At 46.1% G+C, this 24,544-nt stretch overlaps 1 protein-coding gene and 1 long non-coding RNA gene across 11 annotated transcripts in view; one reads left to right on the top strand and one right to left on the bottom strand.

The window, feature by feature from the left end:
• EPN1 (epsin 1) overlaps nt 1–19,440 on the bottom strand; it is a 33,768-nt gene extending 14,328 nt beyond the window's left edge. For 2 of the 10 annotated variants that reach the window (XM_053260729.1, XM_053260733.1), the window contains exons 1-3: nt 18,599–19,440; nt 7,659–8,162; nt 6,065–6,314 (exon numbers count right to left, since the gene is read on the bottom strand). In XM_053260729.1, coding sequence (XP_053116704.1) covers nt 6,065–6,314; nt 7,659–7,886 — 478 coding nt within the window. In that variant the 5' untranslated portion in view covers nt 7,887–8,162; nt 18,599–19,440. The remainder of the gene's footprint in view (nt 1–6,064; nt 6,315–7,658; nt 8,163–18,598) is intronic. The other 8 variants (XM_053260727.1, XM_053260726.1, XM_053260724.1 and 5 more) reach the window with 6 other exon arrangements.
• LOC128329470 (uncharacterized) lies at nt 491–8,902 on the top strand. Its single transcript, XR_008309673.1, has 4 exons — nt 491–578; nt 1,516–1,696; nt 5,514–5,594; nt 8,530–8,902. It is a non-coding gene; the product is annotated as an uncharacterized LOC128329470 (long non-coding RNA).
• Nucleotides 19,441–24,544: the final 5,104 nt, after the last annotated feature.

The raw sequence follows: 24,544 nt of genomic DNA, 5'->3' as shown, positions 1-24,544 counted from the left end.
ATTTGTTGGAGGAAGTGAACGTGATTTTGCCCAACCGGAAGAGTTTTGTGCAACTAAAAAAATGTCTGCCCACTTTGTCAACAGACACTAGTGTAACAAAAAGTATAGGGCATATTCAAGAACATAGAGCTGAGTTCTCTCCCACAATCGCTTCTTCATGCAGACAAAAGGGGGATGAATTAGAATGGAACAAAAACGGAATGTCTCCACTTCAGTAAAAAGGAGTCACTGATATAGCTACTTATACATTCACGTCAAGTTTATTTACTGGAGAACTGAAATGTACGTGTAGCTTCTGAGGTCACTCTTTCCGGCAGCTTCTGCATGACCACAATGATCATAGTTCTCAGTCTGTTGGGCCTGGACAAGACCAAGTTACAGTCCATCGGTCTAGGCAATAGGAAGGATGTGTTTCCCACTCACCTCAAGTATGCCGAAGGCAAGGGGGCCTTGCAGTTGCCTAGCAACCACAGAGCGCTTATCATATACCTTGGCCCATCCGAAAGGCGGGCTGAAGATACAAGCTGAGATTGGGGGAAATTGTTAATGGATGAAAAATATCATGTAATTTTTGTCAGGTAGGGAAAGAGTAGAAAGACTGAATGTGATAGACCAGAAGAAGTTAGAGTGGGAGAAAGAATATAGACTTTCGGGAACAAGAGAGCTATCAGGGTGCTTACACGCCTTATTTGGATTCTCCTGGCTGTTCCAAATTACAGCATAGAAAACACCGCATTTTTGTTACTTGAGTTCAGAGAAAAAGGGCATGCGATAGAATTGGTCCTTCACAGGACCAGAAACACACACTTCTTGTAGGCCTGGCTGATACTTCCACTGAGTTATAGACTCAGCATGGAAAGCAAAGACCCACAGAGAGAATCCAGATCAGAACAAGGCCATTAAGATACAAGGCTAAGCTCTCAATTAATTTGTCTGCAACTGTTTCTAATAGAAGGCTTGCTCTAACTAGCTTCCTATCAGGAACCACCAGGCTAGAATAAGATCCATCTTATTTATTTATTATTTCTCTGTGTAAACTGCCCTGAGCCATTTTGGGAAGGGTGGTAGAGAAATCTAAATGAATGAATGAATGAATGAATGGGGCCACTGCAACTGCACTTTGGAGCATCTCTTGGGCAGTGAAGAGTCTGGATTGGCCCCACTCATCACAGTTGGCCATTGGTCCCATAGACAGGAACCATAGACAGGAACAGCTAAATAAAAAAGGCTTCCTTGGGTAACAGTGTTGCTGGCTCTAGCATGCAGAGTGGAAGAGTTTCTCAGTGATATTTCATGTCTTTTAAAACAATGGTGCAAATCTGATCACTAAAACAGGTTAATCAAATTAATTAATTTAATTAATTAGATTTATATACCACCCTTCCTAAAGTGGCTCAGGGCAGTTTACACTAAAATAAAAAATGTAACACAATTAAATTCAAAAGCCATTTAAAAGCAGATTAAAATTAAAATTAGAGGTCATTAAAAGCCAGGCTAAAAAGATGGGTCTTTAAGCCTCTCCTAAAGGCCTCCAAGGAAGATAATCCTCTCATATCCATGGGAAGGGCGTTCCACAACCTAGGGACAACAACTGAAAAGGCCTGATCCCAGGTTGCCACCAGATGAACTGAAGACGGACCTCTCTTGATTATCTCAACGAGCGGTGGGGATCTTGTAGAGAAAGGCACTCTCTCAGGTAACCCGGACTTAAACCATTATGGGCTTTGAAGATAATAACCAACCAACTTTGTACTTTGCCCAGAAACACTGGCAGCCAGTGCAACTGTTTAAGAACAGGCATAATGTGGTCTCTCCAAGGTGCCCCACAGCCCAATCTGGCTGCCGCATTTTTAACTAACTGAAGTTTCCGAAGTACGTGCAAAGGCAGCCCTATATAGAGTGCATTGCGGTAGTCCAACCTAGAGGTTACCAGCTGGTGTTCCAATGTTTTCAGTTCATTCTCTTTCAGAAATGGGCAGAGTTGTCGAATCAATCACAGCTGGTAAGAAGTGGTCCTGACCACAGCCTCAACCTGAGGCACCAAGATGAGACCCAGGTCCAAGAAAACTCCAAAGTTACGGGCCTGTTCTTTCTGGGGGAGTGTAACCTCATCCAGAACAGGAAGTTCTATTCCATCTTGCAGATTACAACCCCCAACAATGAGCACCTCCGTCTTGCTTGGATTCCGCATCAGTTTATTATTTAATTCATTCATTGCTTGTATTTAAAGTCAGTAGGCTTAGGTGTGTAACTCTGCACTGAGTCAGACTGTTTACACAATTTCAATGTCAAGTAGGCAGGTCTCTCCCTGGGTCCAGAACTGTGGGTTTTTAGATAGGTTGGAGGAAACTCGCGAATAGGGATAAGGGGCAAATGATTCAGAGAAGGTCATAGCCCTTCCAGTAGTATGGGGGAGAGAATGTTCCCCCCTCCTTTTCCACTATATACCTCTAATGTTTAACCAAGCTGTGGGATTATTTTTGCTGAGCAGTTCAGAATAGGAAGTGAAAATGACTCCTATTTTCTTATCTCAACCTGCCCCGCCAGGCACTCTGCAAACAACCGAGGTGGAATTTGATCTAGGGGTTATCGAAATGGAAAAGGGGCACCGAGACATAGAAGAGGCCTGTAACTCAGCCTTGGAGCCTGGCGGGTCGCCAGCCTCAGGAGGGATGGGACACATTTCCTCAGCCAGAGCTGAATTTTTATCACAGACAAGAGGCTGCACCCAATGTTTCAGCAGGTATTAACTTCAGGACAGGAAAGATGCTGAGACTGGCACTTGAATTCTTTCAGACAACTTCCAATCAGGGAAGGAGCAAGGCTTCCCTCTCCCCAACACAACCGCAACTGTCCACGAGAAAGGGCAGGTTTTGCTGGGTGGTGGATTTAGATTTTTCAAATATCTGCACACCCCATTCACGAAACAAGAACATACTGCATGAAAGGTGTGTATCATCTTGTCTCCAAAGGGGGAAAAAACCCACCTCCTGTATTCTTAGGAACTGCTAGCTACACTCTTCAGCCAGGGATCAGAAGGCCAGACCAAAAACCAAGTTTTTACAGGCTCCGAAATAAATTATTAAATTACTGGTATACCCCACCTGATTTTTGACATCACAAACATCAAGGCAGCATACATGGGGTTTCTTGGTGGTCACCGACCAGGCACTGACCAGACCCAAACTTGCTTAGCTTCAGAAACAGGGTTGTATCTTGATCATGCCCTGGTCTGCAATGACCTAGCAGGAAGAGTTTGGCAGATATATGGAATCACAGAATACTAGAGTCGGAAGGGACTTTGGAGGCCCTCAAGTACAACGTCTTGCTCAGGGCAGGAAACCACTGTAGCATCCCTGACAGACAGGGACAGATAGCTAGATGAAAACCTCCAGTGAAAGAGAGCTCACTACTGTGTGAGGCAAATACTGAACAACTCTACCACCGAACATTCCCATGCTGAAAAACTCTATTCAGACATGTTGTATGAGTCTACAGATGTAAGTACGCTCTTACATGTTTTCGTGTGAATGACCGTACCTGCATTTATTTTAAAAGTGAATTGCATATGGTCCCATCAAATGCATGCTACAGACAGGATGCACACTGCTGTACCGGTGTTCAGTTTAACATGTGAATAACTGTACCTGTGTACAGATCTTGACCCGTGTAAACCATACAGTCAGTTGAACATTTAAATAGAGCTTCTTACAGTTAGGAAATCCTTCCTAGTGTCTAGTCTAAATTTGCTTCCTTGTAGTTTCAACTTATTTTATTCAATTAATTTATCTCATTAAATTTTCATACTGCCTTTCATTAAAACAATCTCAAGGCGGTTTACAAAACGTTTAACACAGCATAAGACTATAGAACAGTGACACAGTAAGAATATTAAATTGGAATATACAAATACAAATCAAATTAAATAGGACCACAAAATACAGAGCAGCAGCAGCAGCAAAGACACCACTCATATAAAAGCCTGGGTAAAAAGCCAAGATTGCACTTGCTTTCTAAAAACTGTGATGGAGACGGAGGAGTGGATGCCCACCGGGAGAACACTCAGGGGCAATAACCAAGAAGGCCCTGTCTCGTGTGCATGACAGCTGAGCCTCCCTCATTGTCAGCATGCGGAGCAGAGCCCCCTCTGATGGCTTCGCCAAGTGGGCAGAAATCCTTGGGAGCAGATGGTCCCTTAGGTATCTAATGCCCAAACCATTAAGGGCTTTAAAGGTCAAAACCAGCACCTTGAATTGGACCTGGAAACCAATTCGCAGTCAATGTAGCTCTTTCAACATTAAATGGGTGCAATATGATCCCAGTGGGCAGCTCTGGATACAATCCTAGCTACTGCATTTTGCACTAGCTGCAGTTTCCGAATATTCTTCAGGGCAGCCCCACATAGAGCGTGTTACAGTAATCCAGCCGTGACGTGACTAAGGCGTGGGTAACTGTGGCCAGATCTGCCTTCTTGAGAAAGGGATGCAGTTGGCGACCTGGCTACTGGTTCTGGTTCTGCTTTCAGGACTATACACATACGTTATGCAGTGTAGCAGACCTCAGTTGGTGAAGGACTTCCTTGGTGGTTGCATCCTGTATTTGGAATACATTCCCCAGTGAGGCTTGCCTGGCACCTATCCTGATGTCTTATTAGCCTCAGGTGAAGACCCTTTTAATCAGGAACATAGGCAGACCATTGGTCCATTTAGATCAGTGTTGACTCTCCAAGGTTTCAGGCAGGAGTTTTTCCTGGCCCTACCTGGAAATGCTGAACCTGGGACCTTCTGCATGCAAAATAGATGCTCTACTACTGAACTATGGCCCCATCCCCTAAGAGGATTATCTTACAGCAGACAGCGCTCACATGCAGTCACCCATCCAACTGCAAACCAAGACAGATCCAACTAGCAAAGGGAACAATTCATGTGCACTACCGCAAGACCGGCTTCCACCCACAGTTGGCCTTCCCCAAAACAGATGGCAAAAGAACAACATGTCTATGAAAAACACATGGAGGCTTGTTGTTTCATTTCCTTACAAAAGAAAAAATGGCAAGCAAAGGCTTTTATTAAGGATGTGTACGGAATGCGATTCGGAATCCAAATCGTGCCACATCCCTTTAAAATGGGGGAATTCCACATCCCCTTTAACATGGAGGACAGCAGGTCCATATCTGCTCCGCCAGCCCTCCCCCAGCTGCCCCTGTGTGCCGGCGTCATGCAGGGGCAGCTGGGGGAGAGCGCCACCAGTGTGTGCTGATAGCTGGCAGGGAGTGCCACGCTTTAGGAACTGGTGGTGAGTGCTGGAGAACAGGTATGACCCACTCTCCTCCGTGCTAAAAGGGGACACGAAATCACCTCATTTTAAAGAGATGTGGCATGATTTGGATTCTGAATCGCGTTTCATGCACATGCCTAGTTTTTACCACCCTTGAGTAATAATCCGTATTTCAAAGTGCGTCAAATGGTTGATATGACCCGTGAACCTCAATTTACCTGTTCCTGCCTCAACAGATCAGGATGAGAGCGGTGCTCCAGAACACAACCAATCCACCAAAGTGAACTAGGAGGAGTTGAGAGCTCATGTTTTCCCTGGTAAGTGTCTCAGTTTCCTACAGATACCTGCTTTTGCTTAGGATTAATGCTTATTAGATGTTTATCCCGCTCTTTCAAAGAGTTCAGGAGAGTGTACAGATCCTGCCCTCATCCCATTTTACTCTCATTAACCCCTGAGAGGTAGGTTAGACCAAGAGATAGTGGCCAAGGTTATGCAGTGAGCCAAGAATTTGAACTTGGGTCTCCCTGGAGCTAGTTTGACACTCTGACCACTGTACTTCACACCGGCTTCACTCTTGTCAGAGAGCCACAGATTAAGACAATAAAGGCAGCCTTGTTGGCTAGCTTGGGGTTTTCAAACTTTGGCCCCCAGAAATTGGACTTCAACTCCCATCATCCCCGCCAAACGGCTGTAGATGTTGGGCATTGTAAACCAACAACATCTGGAGACCCAAGTCTGAGACTCCCTGAGTTAGATCAAGGCAGCCAAGGTGGGACAGAACACTCACCGGTTGCAGTCTGGGCCAGCTTCTCCTTGGTTTTCAGAGCATGAGTCCGCTCCTCTTTGAGGCGCTCATCGTCTTTGAGGAGGGCCACCAGCTGCTTGGCCTTCTCCCGCACATTGACTCCTTGGTCCTTGCCATCACGGTCAACGTACTGGAAATCTTTTAGCGTCTGGATGGCATAGATGTTCTCCTTGCATTGCTGTGCCACCCGCTCCGAGCCAGTCTTGATCAGGTATTCCATCAGAGTCATGGCCTGGAGGGAAGGGGAGAAGAAGGTGCTCACTTCCTGGGCAGATGGAGGGACTGAGAACCAGAACCTTGGGTGCTCATGGTGAGGAGGTACAATTTACCATCAGGCTGCAGCAGAGGGTGAGACAAGCAAGCAGCAAGGCCCCTCTATTGGCCTAAGGACCACCAAGTACCTTCCAGACTCTTCCCTTTGAGAACTTTTTTTCCTTTTTAATTTTGTTTTTGTTTTTTAAAAGACTGTGAGCCCTTTCAGGGCAGGAGTATTAATTTTTTAAAATACTGTAAGCCACTCTGAGCCTGTTGGAAAGAGCGGAATATAAATCTAACAAACAAACAAGATGCCTCTAAATACCAGCTGCAGGGGAGCAACAGCAGGAGAGAGGGCCTGCCGTCAGCTCTTGCCTGTGGGCTTCTCAAAAACATCTGGTGGGCTACTGTGGGAAACAGGATGCTGGACTTGATAGGCCTTGGGTCTGATCGAGAGGGCTGTTCTTAAATAAATTTGCACATGTTGCAGAATGAGGCAGGAGAATGGACTGAACCCATTTCAAATTAAGGTAGGAATCATTTTTATAGCCTACTTTCCTCAAGGAAAGTAAGCTTATGAGATCACCCGGCATATTGTGTATGTGTGTGGGTCCCCCACAACCCCATCAACTTTGCAATGCCTGGAACAATATGAGCCAAATTGGGTGCAGTTGTAGGGACACGCAGGCGCGCCAGCAACTTCCGGTCATATGCGTTAGAGGAGGGCAACGGGGCGACAGGGAGGTATGCTGCTGCCCCAATGGGCTGCTAAAAAACCCACCGCCAGCAGGAGGAAAGCAGCGGGAGAGGTAAGTGCACCCTCTCCCCGCTCTTAAGGGGAGACCCCCGCCGCCTTCGAACCACCCTGCCGTGGTTCTGTGCACATCCCTAACACTTGCCAGCACTCTGTGCAAGCGTTCCAAAATGGTGTAGGGCTCTGTGCCCCTTAAAGGAGCCCCACCAGCACTGGGCAAAGCGCCAGTGGGAACAGTCACTTCCACATATACCAAGGGACTGTGCAGTGTATTCAGCTTCAGGCGAAGCTTCCCACAGGCCCAATTAGCCAGGGAGACACAATTTGCATTGATGAGGGCAGCCACTGGTTCCCGGGCCTTACAATGAACACTGCCTTAGGGTCTCAGGTAGTGGGGACATTTCTCAATCCTGGGAACCAATCATTTAGTCAGAAATGCCAGACGCTGAACCCCAGTCCCTGCATGTGTACTCTGCCACCGTTCCTCCCCAAGTGGGGCAGGCCAGTTTTTGAGGAACAGGAACCAACCCAGGTTTAGGGCTGGGGGCCTGTGACCAGAGGGCTCACCTTGTAGACGTGGCGCCAGTTCTTGCCGTGGTCGTTGAGCCGCTTCCAGATCATGCTCATGATTTCTGAGAAGGCCACCACGTTGTAGGTGAGGTCGGCGATCTCGGACATGAGGGAGCTGGAAGGGCCCCAGGGGTCATTCGATGTGGCCTCTCGCACCTTGATCTCCGCCTCGGAGTAGTTGTGCACAATGTTCTTCATCTGCCGGCGCAGCGAGGAGGTTGACATGGTGGCAGTGGTCTGAGTGGACGGCAGGGAGGGGAGCCTCTCCCCGCCACCCCCACAAGGCTCCTGCCAACAGCTCTGAGATGAAACTGGCTGAAACTGGACAAGGGGGCTCCCCCAGTCAGAACTCAAGGGCCCCTGGAGGCAGAGAGCCCCCGGTTTCCCAACGGAGGGGATCCCAGCTTCCTTCCTGAGGGACGGGACCGCTGCTCTCAGTCTTTAGCGTGTTGCATGCTTCCTCCACGGCAGCCTGGGCATGGTAGTCATTCTGGGTCGGACCTGAAAGACAGAAGGGGAGCAACTTTAGCCAGCAAAGGGGGAGCTGAAAGGGGTCCAAATGCTGCATCTTCAATCTAGCAATCAGGCTGCAGAACCTGCTTTCAATCAGATCAGTTCCAGAATATACAGGGAAGTGGCGGGGGGAGCATTCAAGCATTTACATCCTGCAGCACCTTCTGCAGGAGGGCATCATCCAGAGCTTTGTCACCTTGTAGAAATCAAAGTGCTCCACTGTGCAAACATTAAATCATGTGATGAAAAATCAAGAACTATCTGTGATCTATGCAAATCAAGCAGACCTGCACTATACATTTTCTTGTTCTGCAAATCCAGTCATTCATTTGTTCTGTTCTGTTCATTCATTCAGATTCTGAGACCTGGAGGATGGGGCAAAGGACTCCTCAGAAGCCACACACCTCTTCCTCAGACCAACAGAAATCCGGTCCAGCTCCTTCCTTCCTTCCTGAGATTCTGCCAGATCTTGCCTGCATGCTACCAAGCCTATCTGGGCAGCCTTATGGGCGAGGGACTCCCAAGGTAACCAGAGGGTGCGAACTTTTGTGCTGCTTCAGTGCTATAGCACAGGGGTTCCCCACCTTGGGGTTCCCAGCTGCTAGACTATGTGAGGTTTAGGGTGGTTTAGTATGCTCTGTTTTGAGGATAATTGAACTTGTAGGAGTTTGTCGAACTTTTACACATGCTGCCAACAGGAAAAAACAAACCATAAAGCCTCCGTAACACTTTAGATTCATTTCAGTCTCTCACTGTGTTGGCAAATGTAGCTTTGCTTGGCACGAGCAGAGAAGTGACAGAACTCACACAGAGTAGCGATTCAGAACAATTAAACAAGCATAAAACGTATTACATTTCTGTTTCTGAAGTTGTGTTTATCTCTACGAGGCTGTAGGGCAGAGGTGGCCAAACCTGGCCCTCCAGCTCTTGTTGAACTACAACTCCCAGCATTCCCAGCCACATATTGTGGGAGCCATAGTTCAACTATGATGGGAGGGCCAGGTTTGCCCACCCCTGCTGTGGCATATTGTACTTGCTTGTGTTACAAGTACTCCTTAACCTTTACATGGAAGTCCAAACCAAGCACTTCCACAGAAACCCAGCCCTTATTCCAGGCAGTCTTATTTTTTGACTCACAGAACACACGACATTTGCAGAGAAGTGCAGAGCATTAGCAACTCCAGTGCCAGCTCATCCACGGATTACAATTCCCACCATCCCCAGCCACCACTGGCCAAAGGGCATGAAATGTGGGGACCCTGGCATGAAACAAGGGCTGCCTAGGCTGGATCCGAAGAAAAGTTCCATTGAGTCCCCTGCTTCAGCGATGGCCAACCAGATGCAGTTCCGTTACCAGTCAGCCTACTAGCTCCTTTCCCAACCTTATATACTCCTAATGCAGACTGGAGGTGAATGCCATCAAACCTTTCTATCCCCACAGTCTAGTCTCCAACTCGGTTTCTGAGGCAGGTCACCTTCACGGTTAGGATAGCAGTAGAAGTCCTGGCTCTTGCCCTAAATTCTGACAGCACTCACCAGCGTCAGGCTCTAGGATCCGATTCAAGACTTGGCATCTCACGCACACATTTTAAAAGCCCGCCTTTCCTCACACAGTTCTTGTGGAGAGACAGTGACTGGCCCAGGGTCACCCAGTCAGTTCTTGGGACTGAGCAGGGATTCAAGTCCGGGTCTCACCAGTCCAGCACTGTAGCCACTACACCGCACTGTCTCTCCGCACCAGATCTCAACCATTTTCCTTTGGTCTGGGAACCAGACCCCACATTTAGGAGCCAGGCTGATCTCTGGTCAGGGTGGGGGAGGGAATGCCACGCCCCCAGCAAAGCCTTTGGCGACATGGGGGTAGCACTCACTGCCTTGCTCCTCCTCCTGGCCATGACTGTCTGGCTCAGGCAAGCCATGGATGGACCCGACCAGAAGGAGGACTCAGGGAGCAAGCAAGGTAGGGACAGGCTGCTCCCACCTCTTCTTGGCCACGTCCAACTGGCTCAGGCAGGTGATGGACTGATGTGACCAGCGGGAGGAGAGAAACCCACCACCGCCTTGCTTGCTCCCTCCTCTCACGGGTCACATCCACCCACTACTGGCTTGAGCACCACGCTTAAGATTTCCAGGCGCCAATGGTGAGCTGGTGTCTGGAAACTGCCATGCCCCGCACTAGCCTTCTCCATCCTGTCTAAATTGTCTCTCTGAGCACCTGTGGACTCAACATAGATGAGAGAGAGCATGGGGCCTCTTTCCCTCCCAAGTGAGGCACTTTAGCTAACTCAACCCATTTGTGGACCAAGGACCAGGCGGGCTTGCAGTCTGGGTCTGCGCTGGGGGTTATGGACGTCAAAGCTCCTGGAGTTCTCTAGCATAGGGAGGGCTTTGGGGAGATTAGAGTGGAAGGTGTGCAAATCTCAGTGTTTGTCTTGAAGCCATCCTCTACTTAGACCAGACCAGAAGGAGGACTCAGGGAGCAAGCAAGGTAGGGACAGGCTGCTCCCACCTCTTCTTGGCCACGTCCAACTGGCTCAGGCAGGTGATGGACTGATGTGACCAGCGGGAGGAGAGAAACCCACCACCGCCTTGCTTGCTCCCTCCTCTCACGGGTCACATCCACCCACTACTGGCTTGAGCACCACGCTTAAGATTTCCAGGCGCCAATGGTGAGCTGGTGTCTGGAAACTGCCATGCCCCGCACTAGCCTTCTCCATCCTGTCTAAATTGTCTCTCTGAGCACCTGTGGACTCAACATAGATGAGAGAGAGCATGGGGCCTCTTTCCCTCCCAAGTGAGGCACTTTAGCTAACTCAACCCATTTGTGGACCAAGGACCAGGCGGGCTTGCAGTCTGGGTCTGCGCTGGGGGTTATGGATGTCAAAGCTCCTGGAGTTCTCTAGCATAGGGAGGGCTTTGGGGAGATTAGAGTGGAAGGTGTGCAAATCTCAGTGTTTGTCTTGAAGCCATCCTCTACTTCACATCCTGACTGACCCCTGACATTCTCCAACGTGGAAAGGAAGGAAGTTCGCATTTCTAAGGAATGAGTCACAGCAGCCACTTTTCGGAAACTTCCACCCCTTTCCGGTTTTCTCAATACGCTGACAGCTCTAGAATTCTGAATCAGAAAACACTAAAGGCAACTGCAGAAAGGGGAGAGATACTATGAACCTTCGTTCTAAGAATGTGTACATGAAAGTAGCCATCAGCAATTAAAAGGGAAACAACTTGCAAGTCCTTCCGCAGAAGATCCAGTTATGAGAAATAATTGTAACCACATGGTCCCCTATGCCACCAAATTGGAGTTTGTTTCTAACAGATTTGCATAAATGTATATATGGCAAATCCTCAAGAAAAGGTGGTTTTATGTTGTTTTTGCACTGTAGTCCCAAACAAGATAGTATGACGAGGCAAGAGAGTGTCCAGCTAGGCCTAAATAAGACACAGAGTTAATCAGAGGTTCCCAAACTTGGGTCTCCTGATGATGTTGAACTACAAAATTCCATCATGGAGTTGCCGAACATCATTGTGGCTGGAGATGATGAGAATTGTAGTCCAACAATATTGGAAACCCAAGCTGGACAACCCCAAAGATGACTCAGTGCTTCCAAATCTAGACAATTAACCAGCCCTTCCACAACACTTTAGGGCAGTGTTCTCCATGGTAAGACCCAAGGGTCAGTGGTGGCCCCCATCAACCCTAAGTGCAGCGCTCTGACTAATTGTTTATTGGGCCTGTGTGAAGCTACAGTCAAAGCTGAATACTCTGCACAGTCCCCCAGCACCATTCAAGGATGAGCATTCGGTCAAAATGGGATGGGATCACCACTCTCACTGTGCTGTGCCCTGCCCCGCACTGTAGGAGGGAGGAGCTCCACCAAGTGAAACAGAGCCCTCTTGAGCCCCTGCACCATCTTGGAAGGCATGCATGGAGTGCTGAAAAGTGCAACCCTTCCCCACACTTGACCCACAGAACTCTTAAGAGAGGGCTCCGTCTCTCTTAAGGGCTCTGCCAGCACTGAGAAAGGCACAGCACAGTGCAGAGGTCAGCACAATGGGAAACGGCTCTCACTCTGAAGGTCTTTTGCCAAAGTGACCCCCCTTGAAAACAGTGAAGTTCGCTGCTTTAGAGAGGATTTCCCCCTACATGTATCCCCTCACTCTTTGAGATTCAGCTCAGAAAACTTCTGGCAGACCCATCAAGCATGAGTTTGGTGGCCACTGAGGAGCAGGCATTCTCTGTAGCCTGTCCTCTGCTCCATGATGGACTCAGCTGCCTACCAAGATACACCAGATTGGAGAGCCTGGCCCTTGGCTAAGGGCTAGAAAGGAGGCTTTCCCCTTAAGACAGGCAATATGTAACTAACAAGGCTTCGTCCTTATTGAGTTTTATTGGCTACTGTAGAATTTCCTGCTGACTGCTGTCTTGTGATGGCCTTTATTGAGGTTTTTGGATTCTGTCTGGCTTTAAATCTTGTTCCCAGCCATGAGAATCACTGCACTGGAAGGAGGGCTATACATGTTCTTTTAAAAAGTCTTTTATCCTTGCCCCAAGTATTCTGCGCCTGGCCAGAAGCTCAGTTCTTCTCAGTACCTCCCCGTATTTGTCCTTTAGGATAGGGGTTTTTAACAATTTCTTTTTAACAAGTGCACTCCTATCTGAAACCTTCAGCTTAGGTACCCCATCAAGATTTTGAGAGCGAGAGCGAGAGCGAGAGAGAGAGAGAGAGAGAGAGAGCGAGCACACAAAATGTTAGTTATGAGACAGACAATTACTTCCATTGAAATTAACAGAATACATAAACTTGACCCACTAATTTCAATAGCACTACTCATGAGTAATTTAATTTGGATGTAAAGCAGTGACTGCAACAGTCAAGCCATAGGAACCTGTCTTATACAGAGTCAGACCATTGGTTCATCTAGCTCAGTATTGACTAGCAGCAGTTCCCCAGCCCTACCTGGAGGTGGCAGGGAGTGAACCTGAGGCCTCCTGCATGCAAGCGGACACTCTACCACTCAGCCACAGCCCCGAGTAAGATATCCCAAAGAGGAATATCTTACAGCAGTGCTCACATGTTGTCACCCATCCAAATGCAGCCCAGGGCAGACCCTGCTTAGCAAAGGGCACAATAATGGTGCAGCGGGGAAGTAACTTGCCTAGGGACCAAGAGGTTGCCGGTTTGAATCCCTGCTGGCATGTTTCCCAGACTATGGGAAACACCTCTATCAGGTAGCAGTGATACAGGAAGATGCAGAAAAGGCATCATCTCATACTGCGCAGGAGATGGCAATGGTAAACCCCTCCTGTATTCTACCAAAGGCAAACACAGGGCTCTGAGGGTGCCAGGAGTCAACATCGACTCAGCAGCACAGCTTTACTTTACCTTTACCACAAGACCAGCTCTCCTCCCTTAAAAGTTCTCCCAAGGTTTCGTGTACTCCTGCCTGGGAAACACTGCTTGGGGAGAACACCCACCTCTCCCTCCATCACACTGCCCAGTTCCCAAAGACAACGAAAGCAACTCTTCACAAGGAGAAAGGGGTCAAATGTCCCCTGGTTACAGGACGTTCTTTCACCCAAATCAGTTTTATCTCATCTCTCTCTGTCCTTCCCCACCCTCTCGCTTCCCACATTCTAAAGCAGGAACTGGCAAGCGGGCCAAAAGTTTATCAGACAAAACAAAGGCTCCGAAACACACAGTGCCTCAACAACTGCTAGTGTTTCTTGAGCTGTTTCTGAATGGAGGTGGAAACTTTTCTTGACCAACCGCACCAGGAAAATAACTGGCTAGATTTGGGTGGAATATAACCATAAATTCATAGGCCAATTCAAGAGAGAGAAAACAATCAATACAAAAAAACCCTTCAGAGATGGCAGCAGGGTTTAAAATCCAATTAGGTTTCAGACTTGTAAATTAACAAATCCATCAGCAGTGCTCCCCATTCACTCTAAATACAGCCTCTTGTCTGCCTCGCCTCCACCTCCAACATAGTCACACACATTGGGGAAGGGGTATAGGAACAAAGGAAACTGCCTTCTACTGAGTCCGATCATTGATCCATCTAGCTCAGTATCGCCTCCACAGTCTGGCAGCGGCTTCTCCAAGGTTGAGGCAGGAACATCTCAGCCTTATCTTGGCAAGCATGCAGGTGCTCTTCCCAGAGAAGCCACATCCCCTGAGGGGAATATCTTACAATGCTCACATGTAGACTCCCATTCAAATGCAAACCAGGGTGGACCCTGTTTAGCAAAGGGGGGAATGCATGCTTGCTTCCAGAAGACCAGCTCTACCCACCCCCCAGTGGTAGAGCATGCCAATGGGCCCAGGCTCAATCCTTGAAGCACTGGGCATCTCTAGCTAAAGGATCTCAGGGATCAAGTTTTGGGAAAGATGGCCCTTTCCCTGAGATCCTGGAGATCCAGGCACAGAAGCAGAATGCAATGCCTATGCAGATTCCAGGGAGAATTCCCTCTTTGTAGAAGTTTCTAGATCTGATGGATAAACGAAAGGGCTGCTTTTGGAGAATGGCATCTTTACCAACCCATCAGCTCTTGAATCTACCATTCAGATCTTGAATTCCAGCCCTTTCATTGCAGTTCCTTCTGCTGCTACCCCTCCCCAATCTGAAGGAAAGAGCCTGGAATCTGGACTGTATCACCAACTTCCAAAGGCCAGAATTTCCTAGCCCCATAGCAATATATCCGCAAGCCCTTGGCATCTCTAGTTAAAGGATCTCAGGAAGGCTCTCGAGCCTCAAGGGCTGATGATAAAGATGCCAAAGTATTTTAAATGTAAGTGACTTTGGGAGCCAGTCTTGGTTGAAAAGTGGGACACACATATGAAGGATGAGGTATTACACATAAAGCACACTTTCATACCTATCTTTTCAGCCTGAAGAACTAGAAACTTTAAATATATGTTTAAACTTGCTTTTCTAGTGCTCTCGATCCTCCTGATCAACAGAAATCTACAAAGCCAGGATGGCACAGCAACTAGATTGCTGGGTTTCTAGGTGGGAAACCTATTCATTCCCAGCTCAGCCCAGCTTGCTGGGGAGCCCTGAGCAAAGTCTCACAGCTTTTGTACTCCACAAAGCTGTGAGACTAAATACTGCTTTGCAGAGGAGGAGGAGGAGGACAGGAAACAAATAATTTCACACAATGCACAAGAAAGATATTCTCTTGGGACCCAGTGAAACTTGCTCCTGGGTTCAGTTTTATTCTTACATCCTCTCTCAAGTTGCAGTGACTTCTGCTTATTGGCTGCAGCTCAGTGCCTCTTGTCCCCATTGTTGGTGAATGATGAGAGCATATCAATTAATAATAATAATAATATCCCAAGAACTACGTGGGCAGGGGTGGCCAACCGGAGGCTCTTCAGCTGCTGTTGGACTATATCTCCCAACGCTGCACAACTATGGCCTGCTAGCTGTTGGACTACCATCCCCACCATGCCTTGCCACAGTGGCCAATAGTCAGGAAGGACGGAAGCTGCAGGTCAACAACAGCTGGAGGACTGAAGCTGTGCAGTCCTGGACTAGATGAGCCTTTGGTCTGATCCAGCAGAGCTCCTCTTACTTCCCACTCCTTGCATCCCACATGCCTTTGCCTGTAGCCTTCAGAGACAACTAAGGGCCCAGAACTTTCCAAAAGCAAGTGCTGGTAGTTCATTCCTGAGCAAAGCAATTGATTTTCGTTAAGATGGAAAGGAAATATCCTTATGTATTTAGAGGGAATAAATACCCATACATTTGAGCATTGAGCAAGCTGCACAGAGGATGACCCTCCCGATGATATGGGCAGGGCACCTCCTAAAGTCAGGGGCTGGATCTCAACGCTTGTGAGGACTTGACACTGTCCTGTCAAGTTGACAGTCCCTGGCTCCCAGCATCAAGCCCACAACAGTGATATAGTGTACTACCGGTGGTGTCAAATGAATCCTGCCCAAACTTAAAGAGTTTCCCCATGGTTCTTTTATTTACATAGAAAAACATGTGTCCGATAGAGGAACATTGCTATGGGATTCCAAGTTCAGTTTAACATGGTTCTCCCCCACCAACCCGCCCAGATCTAGTGTAGGCTATTTTAAGAGAAACTTACTGTATTTAACATCTTTTTAAAGTCTGATTAAAAACAATCTGGGATTCTATCCAACTGGACATGACACCAGATCATCTTCCCATTTTGCTCTCAATCAGCTAGCAAGCCTTACAGCCAAAGAATCTCACACGTTATTGAAACCAGTTAAGGTTGGGTAACTGCACAGCAGATTGTGGGTCCACAAAGCCACATGAGCTGCAGCAGACTGTACAATGCAAGATCTGGCAGCATATTTGGACTTCCAAGAACTCACCTTAAAGCAGCACAAGCTGCTAGCTACTATAATGGTGGTGGTGGTGGGGTGCTAGAAAGCAGGTGAGCAGTATCTCTAGACGCCAGTCTAGAGGAAACAAGTATTGATTCCAGTATACTTGTAGTGGTCATTCGTCATTCAGTGTGCCTCAATGCCCCATCTGAGGGAGTCGTCAAGTCATCTCTTCCTGCCCTGAACATTTTCCCCCAGCGCCCATGATATCCTCCACCAACCTGATCTCACAGCTCCTACCCCATTCCAACACCTGGCTTAAGCATAATGATAACAGACAAGAGAGTGCCTTTCAATATACAGAGTGCCCCTCTCTCTCCCAAAACCACCTACAACAAAACAGGTATTCTAGGTAAGATCTTACACATGGAAGGCAGAAAGGGTAACTTCCTGGAACTGCAATTCAGAAAGTGAACACCTTGATAATTTAGACACCAGAAGAAAAGAGCTTGAGTAACAATGCCAGCTCTGATAGACACAGACATTTATCTCTCCCCCTCCCAGGATGTGAACCAGACCAGAAATAAAGTAGTTCAAAATGGGCTGGATGTTCATACAGGTGAAGAAGCTTATTTGGATGAGAGCTGTGGAACTACAGAGGAGTTCTCTTAAGACTTCAGAAGAAAAGATCCAAAAAAGGAGAAGGTAATCACCATGTAGTTCTGACACTTTTCACTGAAAATATAATAAGCTTTTCTTGGCTAGATTATAGTTTATAGTGCTATCAATGTACACATTGCTTTACAAGATACAAAAGGACAGGCCCTTGCCCCAAGGCGCACACAATCTGTAATTCAACATTGGGAGAAAATAGAGGAAGGAGACAGAGACAAGACTAAACAAGAGAAGAATAAGGGTCCCCCCCCCCCTCTGCCAGTTACAAGTACTTGTACCAAAGGCTCAGATGAAAGATGACCAAAGGGCTATTTAATCTAGCACTCTGTCTTCAACAGTGAAGACAAGCAGGGCATGACAGAGATAAATACAGGATGGTTATCCACAGCACCTAGTTACCAGAGATTACCTCTCTGAGCATGGAGGCTCATTTGCTAGCAGTTCAATTGGTTGTCAGCTATTGACAGACTTTTGTTCTGTACATTTATCTGATCTAGTTTTGAAGCCATTAAAAATGTTGCACCCATCAACACAACTTTGTGGTAGTGAATTTAGAGCACAGGAAGTTAATTTATAGCACTTTATTTGTTGCTCTTCATATACTGACAATCCATTTCATTAGAACATAGTACTTCAGAGAGGAAGAATCACTTTTCCTTTTGTACCATCTCTGACAGCCTTCAGAAGAGCACTGAAGACACAGTCAGGCTTTTAGTTGATTATTAAAATCTGATTTTAAATTGTAACTATTTGTTTTAACTGTTGATTTTAATATTTATAGATATTTTTAATCAATTGTAAACCACCTTGAGACCTAGTTACAGGTGGGGTGTGTGTGTGTGCGCGCGCGCTCGCACGCACATGTGTGTGTGTGTGTGTGTGAGAAATGAATAAATATCATATTTACCCAAATCGAAGATGACTCTGAATTTAAGATGCCTCCCTTTAAAAAGCAGATGTTAAATGCAGGCTATACCTGCATTTACTCAAAAAGAACAGGACTCTGAATTTAAGATGAACTCCTGATTTCTAATAGCAAAAAACCTGGAAAAAACTAGTCTTGGATCCAGGTAAAAACAGTAGCTTTATGTGCCTTTAACATGCCACATATTTTTATTTTACACTAAAATCCAGTCAGCAATGTGCCAAATCTTTTTTCCTTTCCACAAATTGGCACCAATATAACTTGCCTCGCATGCCCAGCGTCACCCTCATTCCATGGAAGCCAAAAAGAGATCCCTCCTCCCCACCCACTCATGCAGGACACGCCTGCCTCATAAGCCTTCGAGAATTTGGCCCAGTTACTGGTATGAAAAGGCAATGACAAATGTAACAAACAGGAAAGAGAAAGAATCTGGGCTACGCTCTCCACCAGTTCTTCTAAATACCTGGCCCATATCAGCCTCTGCCACTCAGGGCTGTCTACTGATAATCACTCACCTGGCAAAAAGATCTGGGTATTCCTTCTTGCACAGATTTCCCAAGCAACTTTTCTCCTCCTCCTTTCGTCTGGGTCCTGAATGGGCTATGGTTTCAGTCCAGCAGGCAGTTCAGGAGCAACACCACCAGAGTCCCCCTGGGTCCAGAGTGGGCGTTTCAGCCTCCACACTTCCCCCAGCCAGGGGGCATAGCCAGTGATCTCCTCTTAAAAGGGGGGGAATGTTGAAAGCGGGGTGGGTCGGGGAGCCCCCCTTTCCCGAGTGTCCTCTAGAGGGAGAGCTGTTCAGAGAAGGAAAAAAAGGGCCAGGTTGAGGGGAGGGAAGGAAGAATCTCACTGCCTTGGGGGGAAACAGAGATTAGAACACGGCTGGGGGGGGGGCGGCAGCCTGGGCTACAGCTGACGAGACGCTGGGTTCAAAGGTCAAGACAGGCAGGGAGGTCAGAGGTCACTCTACCGCTGAAGCGGAGCGTCAGAAGCCAGTCCCTCCGCAAGCAGGCTTTGCAGGGGAGAGGCTACCTGGGGTCGGAGGTCACGGTGGGCTCCTGGTCGGACGGCTACTAGGCACAGAGAAGAGGGAGGATGATGCAGGCTTAGCCCCTTGGAGAGCCTCGGCCTGGCCCGGTCTTGGAAGCGGCCTCCGCCCTGGGCTCCCCGGCAATGCGGAGAAACCTAGGCAAAGGGAGAACCGCTCTACCCTGCCCCTTCTCTATGCCCCTCCCGGAGGCTCCGAGCCCTTCTCGGCGCGCGGGGCAGGGCAGGGGCAGCGCCGGGAGGACTCTCCACAAAGCGGAAGCGGAAGCTCAGCTTCCGCAACTTCCGCCACCCTCCCCCTTCACCAGGGTTTACCAACTTCCGCCCGCACCCTTCATCTTCGGTCACCACGTCTATGACTGCCGCTTCCGTCACCATAGAGACTAGAAAGGCAAGCGACCATAGAAAAGTGCGAAGAAAAGGGAAGGCAGGGAGGAAGCAGAGACCATCCATAGAGATGGAAATAGGCGGGCGTTCCACAGTCCCCACTTGCGGTTTTTATTTGCCCTTTTCTATCTCCCCAGCGGGAGCCCAGTGCAGAATGGGGTGAGCTGCTCTACGCCCAAGACTCTATCCTGCAGCAGCCTAGCTCTTTGCACGGGTTGCCCCGCACGTGCAACTGGGAACGGGCAGTGCACGTGCTGTGGTAATGTCATAGAGCCCTTGAGCTCGTCGCCCCGTGAGAAGGACCTTAACGATTAACCGCCCTGAACCATTTTGGAAGGGCGGTATACAAATCAAATAAATAATAAACAAAACACAACAGATTAGGGTCAAAAGGGAATCCGTTCAAACGAAGACAAGCAGAGTGACACACATCGCATGAACCGCCAGTAAAAAAGGAAAGCTGCCATTGGCATCTTTATGGTGAATGTCCTTGGCATTGTAAGTTGAGTGAAAACCAGGTATGGGTATCGCCTTATGCCAGACGTGCCTGAAACCGCGGTTGTGTGTGCGTGCTTTGTCCTCTTCTATCCTGCCCACGCGCCCTCTGGGCTTAAGCCAATCAGAACTCTGCAACGGGGCGGGCGGAGCAGCAAGGTCTAGGCTCAGCTTGAATTTAAAAGAAACCATTTCTTCTGCAAAGGGCTGGTTTACTTCTGCATTATGTTTGGTGTTCTGGTGCATTTGGTATTCTGGTTTACTTCTGCATTATGTTCACAGCTCCTCCTCTCCAGGTATACCACCAGAGTTTCCTTTCCTTCCTTACACACTTAGCATGGCTAGTATAAATATTCAATGCTCCTATTAACACTTTAAAAACATACTACAATCATTTATCCAACTTGATTTATATTATTTTGTAAAACAGGATTCTAGATTCCCTACAGAGTATAATTAAGGTTATAGGAAATCAGGGTAATTCTAAGTTAATATTGTGACATAAACATGCTTAGAGAGAGAATATAAGAAGTTTGCTTGCTGAACTGCAGAAGCTATGACTTCTGCCCTATATGTGAACAGTCATGGCTGAGTAGCTGGTGTCAGCCTGGGAAATACAGGTTCATCTCAGCCATGAAGTTTAGTCAATGAGCTCTCTTATCCACAGCAACCCTATGAGACAAACTCCATGAGATAGAGAGTACTCTCTAAGCTACATGAAGCGCAGGATAAAAACGAACATAAAATATATGTGTGCTGGCCAAGAGAAAGAGGTAATGGTAGCACCACCAATTTGAGTCAGCAGCCAGCTTAACACCCAGCACCCAGATTAGTCAGTCATGACTGAGCACCACTGAAACAAATGAGTTTTCACTTCAAAATACCCTTTATTGCACAAAAAATAAAAGCAGATACACATCAATAAAAAAGTTTCAGTGTACATGCTGTCATCAGCTAAACAAATACGCACAGAAAAAAAAGACCACATGTTATGAAAAAGCATGTTATGAACAACATGCTTAGGCAATGTTGCTATCAATTCTTTTTCACTCTGTCAACTGGAGAGTTTTATACCCAGATTTATTGATAGAACAAAACATCTGTTTCATCAAAGTGAGTACATACCTCAACAAGTACACTCCTTAAGATACAGCCTACTAATCATTAACGAAATAGGGAGAGGACAGCCATGTATCAGTTCCAGTATTTAAAAGCAAAAGTAGTTTCCGGAATTAGACAAGCTTTTCCTTAAGACACTAAGGAACGGGAGAATAATAAGTTCATGAATCATTTGTCACTATGAACTGGAAGATTAAACGGACTTTTGAGGTAGAGAGGGATGTGATTGGAATGGAGGCAAGAAGGGAAAAGAGGGAAATGATGGAAGTATGAAAAAGGAAGATAAGGCATTATTTTATACAATACCTGGATATGTAAAGATGAATGAGGAAGCTGGAGAGGTGTTGAGTCCATCATTTTGCCCTGACATGTAAAGTGAGCCAATGGACTAGAATGGAAATCAGGGCTTCAATGTTTGGTCAATCAACTAAGATGGAGAGCGTTAAGGGGTGAGGAAGATACATCACAGCCGAATCAACATTTAAGACAATTGGAAAGAAACTTCCCCTTTCTGAGAACAAAGATTAAGGCACCACCAGAAAATTGTGATAGGAAATTGATTATTGTAACAGGAGAATTGAAGACTGTTGGCAGAAGAGCAAAGATATCAAAGGGACAATTTAATGATGAAATAGAGAACTATGATTCAACAACTAAAGACTATGTGGGATGATTAGGATTTCTGCGAGTGATAAGGGGGGTGATTTTGTTATGAGCCAACAGATGGATAAGGAATTAACAAAGTTGGCTGATGAGACTACATATAAGAAAGCAGAGAAGGGGGACTGCCTTAACTGCCTAAATGTTAAGACAACTTGGCAAGGTATTTGTGAAAAAAGGAAACTTTATAAAAGGTTTCAGGAACTTTTTGATAATAATCACCCTCAATGTACTGTATTGCCCCACAAAATGGAAAAAAGGTTCTGGACCAAATGTATAGGCGGAAACAATTAAAGTTAGACCAATAATTTCAGGCTGTAGCTGTGATGGACCTACAGATCGGATTAGTTGGCTGATTGTAACTATATTATCACCACTTTTGAATAACGTACCTGCACATTTACAAAATACTAAGCAGTTATTGGAGGCCTAACATGGAATTGGGATGTGGGAGGAGCAAGTACATTTTGAAAGTTTTGATGCTGAGGCATTGTATATGAATGTGGACAATGAAGGGGCAAGACAGAGTCATATGGTTATGGGAAGGGAATGGCCATGTTATTGACAAATGTGGTTTTTCAATTAATAACATCAATGCATTAATCACTGTATGCCTACAATGTAACACCTTCAAATTTGATGGAAAGTACTACCTTTACTATGTACAAAGAAAGGGGCTGGCAATGGGAAATAGTCTAGCCAGGCTATTTCATATATGAATACCACTGAAAGAAGGAGCATCAATTCTGATGTAATTCTGTATAAAAAGGTACATAGATGACCTGATTATTACTACATCTACTCAAAAGCAAGCAAATGAAATATTTGTAAAATCGAATAAGGGAGTATAAGACTCACGAGGGAAAACCCAAATGAAGAGGGCTGGCTTCCTTTTCTAGATATGGAAATAAAAAAGCAGTGAAAATACAAACTACGAAAAATGTGACAGGGCAGAGGATATCTCCACAATTGAACACCAAAAATAATCTAGAGAGAAAGCAGAAAACCTAATTAGGAAGAATGGGTATGAATTGCCTGTCTCAAAGAGTTGGAGAAGAGCTGGATTCATTAAGGGTTTGCTTGTACTTAAAATACCATTTATTACATATTACATATAGATTTACACGGCAAACCCAGAGAATCTTGGAAAGGCAAGAAATTAAAAGTGAATGTAGTTTGCAACAGCACTAACACCACTAACAATTAGTTAACTCCAGATTGTACGATAGGAGATGATGCACAAGACTGTGAAATTTGTGAACAGGGGGAAGGAAATTGTGGAAAGAAAGGTGCAATAAATAAAATTCAATGTTTAGGTTGCACTTCATTTTATATTGTAGAATCCAGCAGACCACTGATAGATAGATATAGAGAACTTCTAGCAGATATGAGGCATTGTGTACTGAGAACAAAGCCCTGATCAATGCATATGAGGAAAAACCACAAAGGCAAAGTAGTGCCTACTAAAGTCTCTATTTTGGGTACTGAAAGGAATTTACAAAAGGAAAATAAAGGAACTGAGACCAGATGTCAGTGCTTGAGAGGCACTGGCTAATACTATAAGATTAATTAGCCTGTGAGAAAAACCAGGTGATTCCCTCCCCCCCGCCCCATCTCTCTGCCGGTCATGGAACACAGTGTTATCTGCTTTAAAGTATTTAACAGCTGGGGAACAGAAGAGGTCATTTTTCTGTGCCTGCTTGTTTAACTGAGCCTTTTGGAAGGGTGGTATAAATTTTTTAATAAATAATAAATAAATAACTGATGATGGTGTGCATACCAAAATGTTTTTATTGATGTGTATCCACTTTTATGTTTTGCACAATAAAGGATCTTTTGAAATGAACTGAAGTGTTAATGTGTGCATTGCATCACCGACATACAGCTTATATAAATGAGTTAAGTTACTCAGGGCTAGCATAAGCCCTATTAATTTCAGTGGAACTTAGTCTGGATGCTGCTCACTGTGATCAGCCTCTAAAGGAATGCTCTATTTCAGATCAGTGGCACTTTAGAGAGAGAAATTCCCATGATCTTTAAACTGTCTCTCATCAAATAAACTGACTCTCATCTTCATTTCACCCTGACAACCCAGCTCTTGAGTCTGTTGAACTGCTGAGATTTTTGAAGTTTTGATACTTAACTAAAGAGATTTTCTCATAAACCCTGCATAGAGCACCTTTCCTCCTGTGAAAATCAGTCCATATCTATTCACTTCAAGTACAACTAAAAGGAATATTCATACCAGCCATGGCTTCCCCCATGGCAGAGAATCTTGAAAGTTATACTTCTGCAACTGTGTAGAAGTCAGTTAAAGCTTCGCAATGCAAAGTGTGTCTGAAAGGCCAAGCCAAATAAAGGCACTTTGAAACTGTAAATCAAAGCAGTATAAACAAACTAAAACTTGTTTAGATTGTGTATATTGGTCTTAATGTGTATATAGTTCAGACATCTCATTGAGACCAAGTAAGTTTTTGATGAGATGCAGCCCTCTTCCTGACTTCAGTCAGAAACAGGTTTTTGCATTGATTGCCAATTACTTTTTTCCATATGGACAATCTTGCACACTCTTGAAGAGCCAGGGTAGATAAACATTTTCAGGCCAACTCTTGGTGGGCTAGCTTTCAAGACTTAAGCTGCAATCCTACACAGACTCTACTGATCAGAATAGTACTTAATTCCAGATACCGTGTTTCCCCGAAAATAAGACAGTGTCTTATATTAATTTTAGCCCCCCAAAATGCACTAGGGCA

This window comes from Hemicordylus capensis, chromosome 6 (assembly GCF_027244095.1).
Source record: "Hemicordylus capensis ecotype Gifberg chromosome 6, rHemCap1.1.pri, whole genome shotgun sequence".
NCBI lineage: Eukaryota > Metazoa > Chordata > Lepidosauria > Squamata > Cordylidae > Hemicordylus > Hemicordylus capensis.
The sequence above is the reverse complement of the archived record's forward strand: the minus strand, read 5'-3'. Positions and strand labels throughout refer to the sequence as shown.